This window comes from Amphiprion ocellaris, chromosome 23 (genome assembly GCF_022539595.1).
Source record: "Amphiprion ocellaris isolate individual 3 ecotype Okinawa chromosome 23, ASM2253959v1, whole genome shotgun sequence".
NCBI lineage: Eukaryota > Metazoa > Chordata > Actinopteri > Pomacentridae > Amphiprion > Amphiprion ocellaris.
Genome location: NC_072788.1, coordinates 14070938 through 14083492, shown reverse-complemented (window position 1 = coordinate 14083492; position 12555 = coordinate 14070938). Strand labels below are relative to the sequence as shown.

At 38.9% G+C, this 12555-nt stretch overlaps 2 protein-coding genes and 1 non-coding gene across 3 annotated transcripts; 2 read left to right on the top strand and 1 right to left on the bottom strand.

Moving 5' to 3' along the window:
- The first annotated feature begins 311 nt into the window (after positions 1-311).
- Positions 312-3736, top strand: pfdn2 (prefoldin subunit 2). The gene is made up of 4 exons (XM_023282773.2): positions 312-467; positions 1670-1758; positions 2176-2299; positions 2515-3736. Exons 1-4 carry the CDS (start codon positions 387-389, stop codon positions 2704-2706), a joined length of 486 nt encoding a protein of 161 aa, XP_023138541.2. The 5' UTR covers positions 312-386; the 3' UTR covers positions 2707-3736.
- A 1417-nt stretch (positions 3737-5153) lies between these two features.
- trnas-gcu (transfer RNA serine (anticodon GCU)) lies at positions 5154-5235 on the bottom strand. Its single transcript has one exon. It is a non-coding gene; the product is annotated as a tRNA-Ser (tRNA).
- A 246-nt stretch (positions 5236-5481) lies between these two features.
- Positions 5482-11653, top strand: b4gat1 (beta-1,4-glucuronyltransferase 1). Its single transcript, XM_023282774.3, has 2 exons — positions 5482-6909; positions 8905-11653. Exons 1-2 carry the CDS (start codon positions 5806-5808, stop codon positions 9094-9096), a joined length of 1296 nt encoding a protein of 431 aa, XP_023138542.1. The 5' UTR covers positions 5482-5805; the 3' UTR covers positions 9097-11653.
- The last annotated feature ends 902 nt before the right edge of the window (positions 11654-12555 follow it).

Here is a 12555-nt window from a genome sequence, read left to right as displayed (position 1 = left end):
CATGAACTGTACTTAAATATTTTAGCAACTTAGAGGATTGGATATATCAAGAGCCTTAAAGGTTTTAGGGTTGATATGATGCTTTGGATGTACTGTTGCATGACTTTTTAAAAAATTGGTAACAGGTCGTGTTTGTAAAAATGCAAGTTGCTCATTAATGGATATACAATTTTGGCAAGATCATAGAAAGCAACATATAAATCAGCATTACTAAAAATAGCGCCAACACACTAGTACAATATGTATTTACAATGTTTATCTTTATAATATAAAAAAAAAGAGTAGCCACAAATAAATTCTGCACTGAATTGCATTTGCACACAGGCAATCACACGCACCAGCTTTACACGTCTGTCTGGGGTCCTTCTCAGCAACACCCTTCCAAGATGGCAGCCAACAGTAGCAGCACGGGTAGCAAATCCAGCAACAGCGCCGGTGGAAAACAGTCCGGCCCGTCAGCTGAACAGGTACCTGCACCTCCACCTCGGCCTGCTTTGGTCTGTAAACTCCTTGTTGTTGTTGTTCAACCGGGTCAGGTGAAGCTAAAGGCGCCAGTCTGACTCCCAGCTTGCCAAAGCTAACGTTAGCTTCCCCATCGCCATCACTCGGCCATCATTCTGCTTTCTCACCACAAAACGGAACAGCAGAATCAGCCAAAGAGAAACCTTACATTTAATGAGCTGTTATGAAGACTAGGTTACAGTTCTGAGGTTCTGGGTAACAGCTGAATGATGTTCAGTCGCATTTAAATGTACACACGCCTGTAAAGGGATGGTGTAGTTTGGTTTATGGATCTGCCCACTTAAATTAGCTGCTTGACAGTAAGAGAAGCTATTTTTAACACTGAGGACCACCCAACCCCACTTTACAAACGTGGAGACACTAAAAAGTCCTTAACTATTTAGATTTTTCCCCCATAATTTAAAGTAGTAGATTCACTATGCAATAATCTGTGACAAAAGTCCTGCAATCAGAATGTTACTTGAATACAATACAGATCTGTTCTAATCATAATATACTAAAAAGAGGTTAAAACCAAACACTACTGTAATTTCCAACATGATTAGTTATTTTATAGATTTACCAATTAACCTTTTTCTACTGAAAGTGGTTATATGGTAGGCTGCAGCTAAATGTTGGTAGTGTTGGTCGGTATGGCAGGGAAATGTATCACAATAAAATGTTTATATCAGTCTATCGATAACTATTATTTTAAATATTTTTATGACTGAAGAAAGGTTTATTTTGAATTTAGCCACCTTACTTTGAATTTCAACGCCTATTTATTGCAAGTAATAGTTTTAATGTTTATACAACAATTAAAACCTCACACAAATAAATACATTTACGCACATAAAAAAGAGAAATAAGGATGAAGGAATAAACTCAACTTGACACACATTAAATAAACAAAGCAAGTATACATATGATAAACTGTTATAGTGCTGTATAGTTCATTCATGCAACTGAACTTTGCATTTTATTATGTTTTCATAGCAGCTTGTATCTAATGCTGTTGATGAAGTGTTTATTGCTGCTGCATATTGCTATCGTTTTATCAATGTCACTATCATGTTACCTACAAATACATAACAGAGTAAAACTAATACTAATATGCTGTAAGTATGTGTTTCTGTACTGTTGCTAAATGAGTGTTTTTGTGTCACAGGTGGTGGCAACATTTCAGAGGATGCGACAGGAACAGCGCAGTATGGCTTCTAAAGCTGCGGAGTTGGAGATGGACATCAACGAGCACAGGTTGGGGGCCGATATTCTCACTTCTAAAGCCTTTTTGATCTTCTCTGCACATTTCTCATTTGAATAACAAAGAAGTTTCCTATTTAAAATAAACAAATCTCCTGCTGACTGAGCCACTACACTTGACATCTGATTTTTCTGTGTGTGCATTCATCTGCCATAAATTGAGATTCTAAAAGTTTATAATGTCAAATTTATAACTGATAAGGTGAGTGAATGCTCTAATGAAGGCCACTCAGACAAACTGCATGTTTTTTTTAACATTTCTGAAATAAATTGGAAAAATTGAGATTAGTCAAATTTGTCCTGAAGTTCTGTGTACACTACCTTTTTTCCTTTGGATATTCAATACTGGATCTTTAAGATATATTTGAATTGAATATGTTTTAGTTTCTGACATTGCTATTTTCCATTCAGCCTAGTAATTGACACCCTGAGGGAAGTGGATCCTTCGAGGAAATGCTTTCGTCTTGTAGGGGGCGTGTTGGTGGAGAGGACGGTAAAAGAAGTTCTACCAGCACTGGAAACCAACAAAGAACAGGTGATGGATGGCAAAAGAAAAACAGTTAAACTGGTATTATTTTTAAAAAAAGCATACATGCAAACCTTGACACATAAAGTAATCAACATAAAGTCCTTTGGTTTAGTAAGAATGAGCACCTGCATGAGATGTGTATTAATGTAAAATAGAAAATTGAAGTTTACAACTTGATCTAATTTCTTTTGTAATAATCTTTCGTTTTTCTATCTTCACAGATCTCCAAAATAATCGAGTCCATCAACACACAGATGCAGACGAAAGGACGGGAATTAACAGAGTACAGGGAACGCTACAACATCCGGCTGGTAGGAGAAGGTGAATCAGAGGCGCAGGGCCAGTCAGCAGCGTCCTCCAGGGACAGCGAAGGAGGCGGATCCAAAAGCGGAGCCGGTGTTTTAGTGTCATAGTTTGTAAGGATGGACGGTGACAGTAGGGCCCTTTGATTTCTGCAGTACTGAAAACATAGTTGGAGTCACAAAATCTAGGTGAAAAATCTGCGCATGATAACTTTGGATTTGGATGTTAGTGAGTTTTTTGCTAAGCATCTGGTAAACTTTCAGACAACTCAATCAGCAAACATAGAACTTGCTTATGTATGCTCAGTGTGAATGCAAGTGTGTATCAAAATTGAGGTTGTTTGTCTTTTTTTAAATTGCTGAAATACTGTGGCATTCAACCATTACCTTCAAACTCTTGTATACTTGTTTGAATCTGCTTATGAGCAGGTAAATATTTTGCTGTCACAGATTACAGAAGACAGTTTCCCTTGTAAGATACAACTGCCAAGGTGGTGGGTAGAAAAGTCAAACTATAAAAATAATCTGAAACATCAAGACACGCAAGTAGACATAGTTAGAAAATAAGAATTTGATCATTTTAAAGAAAACACACTTTAGCATTTTCCAAACTTTAGATTTTGGACTAACAACTTAAAAACAAGGGGGAATTGTTTCACAGGGCCCTAATGTAGGTTGTAGTTGATCAAAAAGTTGTCCTTGCTGTGGCAGAAAAGGTCCTGGAAGGCATTTTGATAAAACATGTCTTAAACACAAACACGTGATTATACTGTAAACACATCTCTATAGATAACAACACATCTGTCAGTTTTATTCAGCTTCCCCCTCTGACAGTTCATTCACCACTAACAAAATTAGCTTCACACAAGTCATGCAGAAAGAGGTTGCTGGTTTATATTTGCTCTCCGAATTCGTGGTTACTGAACACGGTGATGTGAGTGTTGCCGCAACACCTTAATAATAAAGCCCCGTCACTGAAAACACAATGAAACTATTCCTTTTGATCTGTGGAACACATCAGAGGTAGGAGTTAACTGGGGAAATGCCTCCTAGGACCCGATGCACTGTTCAAGCGGTTTATGTTTTGTAAGGACAAAAATGTTTTTGTTAATGGTCATGAATTAAAAATGTCACAATTGTGCTTTGTTGTGTGGAGTCTTCAATTCTTATTAATGTTTTTGGCACACAGCCCAAAAGACCTCTACTAAAATTTACTCTATAATAAAATAAGATTTTTATATTTTTTTTCATGAAAAAAATATTATATGCATTTAAACGGCCTACATGTAACTGTACTGTTGCTTATTTTGTTAAGTGCAGATCTATGAAGTCCCTGCCGCTTTCTCCAGGCACTCCAGCTCACTTACAACTCTGCTTCCACATTATGACATTACACAATGGCAAGTTATAACTGTACAGGACATTACTCATACATGCTTGAATTAAAAAAATGATCCGGAAAAAGAATGAAACTAAATGCCCAATTCTGCAAGTTGACATGATTGGTTCCATGTTACATATGAAATCCAGTAATTCTGAATTTTGAAGTACGCTGCAGTTTCAACATCGGATTGCTTTGTCATAATTAACTCATTATGTGTCTTCTAGCATTATAAAAACATGTTAACAAGATAGAAATATATTAGTAACTAGAGAGAGTCTTAAAGATTTATCCACGGTTCAAAAAGCTAACTTTTTCAGGAACCCCATTTATGGACTATTCTGTGCATGTGTGTGAAAAATCTCATATTTAATGCAATCAACTGTAAACAGTAATGCAGGTATTGTATATATATGATTTCCTCCGGGATGAATAAAGTAGATCCTATCATATCAAATTGGGGTTGATTGAACTCAATCTCTCTCCCTCAGATATGTCTGTCCACATTGGTAGTTGATTGGACGATGAGGTCTGATAGACATTTTAATACAAGTATAGCCTCTGCCTTGTAGACATTTTATATAATTTATTCTAAAAGAAAATAAAAATGCAACATCTAATACATTGTTGAATTCAATACATTATTTTTAGCATAAATGATTACGTATTTGTTGTTCCAACAAATTTCATGCATGTCTACAACAACATGTATGTTATGAAATGCACTACGCACTATGTTGGAAATAACCAGCAGACTGACAATGTGGTCATTGGTTGTGGATGCAGAATCAAAATTTGGGGGATAATTTCTTAGGAGACAAATAGTGGGATTGTGAACATTCAGGTCCCTGGTTACATGCTCCTTTGCAGCCATGCCTGACAAGGGGTGGATGAACTCAGTGGTCAAGAATTTATCACCAGTTAAACAGCTGAGAGACTTTTCATGCAGAAGGGGCTAAATTAAAACCTTTTACTTCCTATACTAATATAACAATAGAAATGAGATTTTCAACTTTCAGTTTGAAGCCATTTGCATCATGAGTTATATCTTTTCACTGCTTTCTCCTAATTAGACTATCAAACAACATCCAACATGTGAATGGCCACATTATTTTCGCAAAAGACACAAATGAGGTAAACGTATGTTACATGATTAAGAAAATGAAAAAATATATTCCGACGAGGATGGGATTCGAACCCACGCGTGCAGAGCACAATGGATTAGCAGTCCATCGCCTTAACCACTCGGCCACCTCGTCTAGATGACTCCCATAGAAATGCGGACGGGTTTTTATATAAAACAGAAACCTCACATGGTCATTTATTTAGAGTTTTTCTGTATAGTACTTTTTTTCTTACGTACATATGTCGCAGTCATAACAAGAACCTCTCATTCTGATCATGATCATTAGCACCAGTTCAGCTAACAGCAGCTAACAGGGACAAGATTCAGCGGCGCCTTTCCTCCCGACATTACGGTTATTACACATCTACATGCGCCGCTGTCGTAGCAGCAGCGCCGACTGGTAAGAACTGTGTTGTGTTTTGATGGAGATCACAGAAGCTGGATCCGTTTCGTCGTTTTTTCGGGCTGTTGTGAGTCATATGAAAATCTGGGTTAGCGTAGCAACAAATCAGCAAAACATGCCATCAAGTGTTCGTCACATCTCCAGCCAGGTGGGCTGTAGGGTTAGCATCGTAGTAGCAATGTAGGCAACGTTAGCTGGGAGTCCTGGACAGAAATAGCAGCCCTCAAGGAAGCGGCAGCCAGCTCCGGTGATCGGACCTGCTTTGTGTACAGTGATCAGCCAGCTTGCAGCTTCTCTGGAATGCATCTCTCCAAGAAATGTTCCGCCTTCAAAGTGGTGCTGAGTGCTCTGCTGATAGTGGCGCTCCTGCAGCTCATATACCTGTCCTTCCTGTCCAAGTTCCACGGTAAGCAGCAGCGGTACCGATACTCCGAGCTCTTTGGAGGCTCCGGGGCCAAGAAAAATGCGCACCCAGAGAAGAACTCACGGAAGGAGCGCCTGAGGTACTCTCTGTCTACTGGTGGGATCTTCGACAACAGTGGTCAGTACCGGGTGTACAAGAACTTGATCAAAAGTGATTTCACTACAAATCAGAAGCCGGGCTCCGACCCCAGCTCCAACATCCTGGCTTTGGCTACACACACGACTATAAACAACCTGCATCACCTGGAATCTCTCCTGGAAAGGTGGCAAAACCCTCTCTCTGTGGCCATATTCGCACATGGGCAAGATGTTAAGTTTGCCACAGCTTTGGTCTATGCGCTCAGCTTCTTTTGCCCTCAGATCCAAGCCCTGGTGGACTTCCACTTGGTGTGTCTCTCAGGAGAGACAGCCAGTTTCCCTGAACAGGACAGAGAGCACTTTGCAGGGCTTGAGGACTGTGCCTCTGTGTTCTCCAGACTGGAGACCCACAGGGATAAATACAAGAACTATGCCATCAGTGGAAACATCTCCTACCCCAACAACCTTCTCCGTAATATCGCCCGAGGTGGCACCGAGTCCTCCTACATCCTGGTCATTGACATCGACATGATGCCAAGCGCTGACCTGCACCAGCAGTTCCAGACCATGATCCTGAAGCGTGAGCCAGCAAGTGATGAGGTGTTTGTCCTGCCAGCTTTTGAGATTCGCCACGCCAGGAAGATGCCTGCTACCAAGACAGAGTTGGTTCAGCTCTACCAGGTAGGAGAAGTCCGGCCGTTTTATGAGGAGCTGTGTCCTCGCTGTCAGGCCCCTACCAACTACTCACAGTGGGTCAACAGCCACGTTAGAGGGCCGGCCAACCTGGAAGTCGCCTACACCCTCACCTGGGTGGACCCCTGGGAGCCTTTCTACATCGGACCCCACACCGTGCCACTCTATGATGAGAACTTCAAGCAATACGGCTTCAATCGTATCAGCCAGGTTGGTACAATTTGAACATTTGATTGCAAAAGGTTATTTGTGACATTAGTTTGACAAAAAACACTTTAAATCCTCTTCCTTAGAAATTAAGAAACTTTGAAATTAGGCCAAGACTTAGAAAATCTTGTCAAATTTTAGTATTTTCTAACCCACACCTGATCACCACACGTATAGGAGGACGAAGACGTACAAAGGAAGAACATGAAAACAATGTTAGCACTAAGTTTATGCCAGCTGAAGCCTAAAATGCAAACTCACTAAATCCCAAATCTCCATCACAACATGGTACACCATCAAATGAGAATCAAAGGATCATGTATGTAGTTTTAAAGTTGTAAAGCAATGCTGCCATTAGTTCAGCTTGTTTGGTGGAAGGCATCAAACTTTTTGGTGGTCATTTGAAATGGAAAGACATTGCCATTGAATCCTACAATACCAACTATTAAAAAAAGTTGACAAGAGAACTGTAAAGTATCACCGATCGCATCCTTTAAATCCCCTCCTTTGACTCTGAGTTGAGTCAGTTCAGTACTTTTTCAAGTTTTTAGGAGAACATGGTACTTGGCATATGGCAGCACTGTCCTAATGCAGTACATTGTTGGATCTATTTGCTGATGCAGACCGACAGAAGTCTGAAGTGCAGCTCTAACTGGAATTGAGATTTTTTTATCTTCTGTATTATCCACCGATCTGAGTAATATGACAAACATTTTGTGGTTAGCGATTAATTGTTCTGCCCCAATCACAAAGAATCCTCATCCTATAAATACTGTTGCATCATGTCCTGATTATATCATCAGTGTTATCATAAATTTGCTCGATGCTTTATATATTTTGAGAGAAATCTAGTGAGCGTTGAAAGATATGACAGATATTTGACATTATTTGAAAGAGAAATTCTGCATATGATCGCTAAGAATTTTTCAGTTATTTCACTGATTTTTTTGAATAATAACTAGTAAAATCACTGAAAAGGTAATCATTTACATGTTAACCATTAAAATAATTTCAGATCAAAAATCTGTTTTTATAAATACTTATTTATGATGTTGCAATGTTTGACTGTACAATTACACGTAACTGTATTTAAATCAAATTTTTAAAATTCAGGATTGACGAAATAACTAAATATTTTTAAACTGTCACTTTAGATTTTTCTTGTTTCCTTATTCGCAGATAATATCTAAAAGTATTAAAGTACATGTTCACTGTAAGAAAAAAAAACTAAAAAAAACAGATTGTTCTTTCCCAATGTGTGCCCAGACAACCACACTGTTTTACCACTATTTAAATCAGCTAAAACATCATAATTTTCCAGGTATTTGTCATTATTTATATTTTAAAAACACACATTTTATACTATTTTAATACATGATAGCATTCCACCATTTTTTTCTGTACTTTTTCTGGCACCTTTGCTGCCAGATTTTCAGTTTTTTACAGGATTTTTTAAAAAAGTGAAATAACTACTGAATTGTTTTATGGGTTCCAGTCTTTTTGGAGCTCAAGCATTACTGGTGATGAACAATCAGGATTAATCATCAGGATCCCAGACTTTACACTAGTATAATACTAAATCAGTAAAATGCACCTTTAATTGACCAACATATTTTCTTCCGTCTGCTGATCAACTGAGCAGATAATTCACTCTGCATTAAGTGTCTTCAGCTGTAATGTCTTTTCTCCTGTTCACTGCTTCCACTTCACCATTTCCCTCTGACAATATCTCCACACTGAGGTCAGTTTCATCGCGCCACATGGCCTCTTCCTGATGCGTCTTCCTGTTCTTTACAGCTCCTTTCTCATGCCCTACTTCCTACAACATTTCATCTCTTCTTCCTCTTTTCCCCTCTGCCACCTTTATTCTCACCTCATCTGCCCTCTGCACAAGTTGTCTCTTCTGTCATTCCTCTTCTCTCACCGCCTCTCCGTTCATTCTCATCACTTCCCACTTTCATGCCTGCCTTATCTTCCCATTATTCTGTCTCCCTCCAGGCCTGTGAGCTGCATGTGGCCGGATACAGGTTCCCTGTGCTGAGTACGGCCTTCTTGGTACACCGAGGCTTCAAGATCCAGGGGGAGTTCCACGCTAGGAAAGATGAGGAGAACAAACGCAACCGGGTTCTGTTTCGCAGCTTCAAAGAGGGCCTAAAAACCAAATACCCATCCTCTAACAGACGATGCTGAGGATGGGACTGAGGGCTCTTTATCCTGTTGGTATCAGTCTTCAGTGAAGTCAGTCTTGAGCTGAAATGATGAACATTTTTTCACTGTAACCCAATTTGGCTTCCAGTCAAGCTCTCCTTGCCCAACTTTCAAAGTCAGCACATAAATGTCCTAGTTTTTCTGAGATTCCTTGTGATATGGCACAGTAGGAGTTTAAGCTAATCCAACTCTTGGGCGCATTTCAATTCCCCGTGAAAATGAGCAGCGAGGAAATATTCTCTGGGCTTTTCTGAGCACATCATGCTAGTTGGGACTAAAAGGGAGAAATGATCATTCAAGAGTGGAAAAGTGGCTGGGAAATGATGAGTGTACTGTGTTTTGATTCAAATGCACATTCAGAATCTAGATGATATTTGATTTAAGTTAATATTAAAGCAAATGCGGCATTCAGGCCTATCTTAAAATAACTTTAAACTAGGCCAGGTGCTGAAAAAGACACAAAAATGTGATTGCAAGAGAGTCTTGAGATATCAAAGAAAAGTGAAAGTCAGTGTTTTATATTTCATGACAGCTAATGAAAAAAAGTTGCCTTGTTCCTTAAATCACAACTGAAATTGCATTTGCAGTCACACATGATATCAAATTAGTTAACAGATTTGTATTATTAACAGGAAAGAGGGGAAAAAGTATATGGGGAAATAGCAAAGAAGTGTTCCTTTTGTTCAACCACAAGGGGATGTTGGTGTTTGACAGCAGATGGCAGGCTAACCACTGCAGGGAAACATTAAACAAATTTGCATTTTAGCTTATAAGTCATGAGCCAACAGTGTGAGAATGAAAAGTAAGAACCGCACCAGCATCTCAACGGACCCAAGTACATTTTTAAGCTATTTAGTGTAGAGCAGCTGACTAGCTAATTATTTATTCAGCCTGCAGAGTGACATAAACAGTGGGGACTTGTTCGTGATTCAGAAAGCTAAGGTGCATCACATATGTGTTTGTAGAGAGACATGAGCAGGAAAGATGTGCTTCTCGTTTTATACAACAGGTCGCTATGTGGTCTCCTATGAACAGGAGAGCAATGTTAATTCTTTATGTACATATGGTTTAAAATGAAATAATCTGGTTGACTGTAGGAAATTATGAGAGCTAATAACCTAATGCAAATGAAGGGGATCATGAAAGGAAAAGGTCTAAGTTTATCTCCTTTGGTTGTGGATTTTTTTCTTTAGAACAAATAGAACAGGATAACTGGTTTACAGATATATGTGAATGTGATGGGGGAAAAACTGTCTGACTTTACATTCTGGTAGTGTGTCCAAAAATGCCGGGTGTCGTTACAGACATTTTTGTCAGCTATTGAACAAGACAAATAATAGTAATGATGATGATGATAAATGGCGATAAAATGGTAGCTGAGTCAGATTTTTAGGCTACAGACCAAGCTTTTTACACATCGATAATTTTTCAGCCTAATGGGGAATAAAGTATGGGCCCCAAACTTCAGTCCTTCTAAATTTCAGTAAGTCGGTAACATGTTCTGACCACCAGATGGCAGCGGTCACTCGAGTGTTGATGCACAGTGGCAGCACATATATTTAAGCCTGCAGTGAGAGCAGCAGACAACAGGATACACCATCCCAGTGTTTGTTGATGGCCGGATGGATGTGAATTTACTCTGCGCCACAGCGGTCGGCACATTTCATTAGTTTTCAGTACCCTGTGAGTGCTTGTTGCCGCTGCAAATTGCCAGACTGAAAATATTTTCCTCATGAAATCAACAAAGCACTGTAAAGAGACGATGTACGACACTATCTTTTTGCCTACACTGTGTAAAACTACTGTATTATAACACTAAGGATCTGACACTATCAGTCACCTCTTGAAGTAGAGTATATGATGGGACAGGCAGCTACAAGCGGAAATGTAGCACGGTTAGTGTGTAGAGAGATAAATATACTGCATAATCAAACCGTAAACCTCGAACAAAAAGCAACGTGTTATGAAATGGATTGCTGTGGAAATGCTTCTCTTGACACCACTAGTAAACAAATAGCTAAGTTTGGTCTTAGATTTTATTCTGTAATTCTATGGGACATACATACAGTATTAAACCTTGACTACCGCTCTTACTCCTGTCTTTTTAGTGGACATGCATACATACAACAAAGTATGCATAAACAAAAGATGTTGTTTGGCTACTTTTAAATGTAAAATTGCCATGTATTAGTTGATTTTGGAGAGATTTAAATATTTTTTCCTTCCTTACTTGTAGTGTTCATGATATATTTATTGTGAAAATGTTTTAACATTTTTTTAATGACCCGAGCAAGAAAACTGTAGCACAAATGTGTTAGAAATGAAACATTTTGGTTTTTGAACCACTATCAAACACTCACTTGATTTTTTTGGAGTGGGATCAGTTTTAACAATATAGTGCAGTGCTTTATTTCTCATGTCTTTTCATCACTTGAAAATGCATTGTTTTTTCGTATTTATTTTTTTCCTCTGTGTTCACAAAATATAATGCCTGATTTGTCTGGATGAAATTTCTAATAAACCTTGTGGACGACTTTTATTTGACCCGTATCTGTGATTAATTCTCGTTTTCATTATGTAAGATGCAACTAGTTGTTACAGCTACTGAACAACAGTCCACAGAACAACAGAACACAGTCAACAGGAAGCTTATTGTGCACCTTTAAATCCAACCAATTAACTACACCAGAGGGATTTGTAATGACAAGTATTGTCAACAGAGTTTCTAGAAGTATCACTTAAATAGGAGATACAGAAGCTGAGGGCAGGACAAGGCAGGAACTACAGCACCGTCTTTCTAAACAGTGTCTGAAGTTACAGTAAATTTATAGACTGGTTGTAGTGTGTATGTCTGTTGTGTTGTACTGTGGTTCGTGAAGCACTTGACACAGCTGACATTAACCTGTGGTGTAACATGGCTTAAAGTGGGAGTTTTAAGGCATCTCTACACCAGTAGCATGTGATAGGCGATTACAAAGTGAGCTGGGACGGCATCCAATTAAAAGTTCCTACCTAGTAATCAAGCTCTGTATTAAAGTGGATTTTACGGAAATGTCAGCGAGGCTTCTGATATTGACAAAATTTCTTTTGTAATGACAGCCAAACCTCTACACCCCAAGAGAAACTAAATAAGATTTCTGAGGAGCAATGTTTTTCATTATATATAAAGTATTTCTGTATGAGAAACTCGTTTTTTAGAAAGTTAACATGGAAAATGAAACATCAATTTAATGTTTGTGTGGCTTCAACTTTGCCCAAGTGTTGATCAGTGAGCCGGCCATCTGTTGTTAAAGTGGAGCACGTGTGACATTCGGCACTTGACAACTATCCGAGTCGTTGTGGCATTTTGTGGCTAAGCCTGCATTACCGGGCTCAATAATGAGCCAGGCACACGAGAGCTAGTAGCACGCAACTCCAAGAGTTGGCTTCAGATCAGCTTTC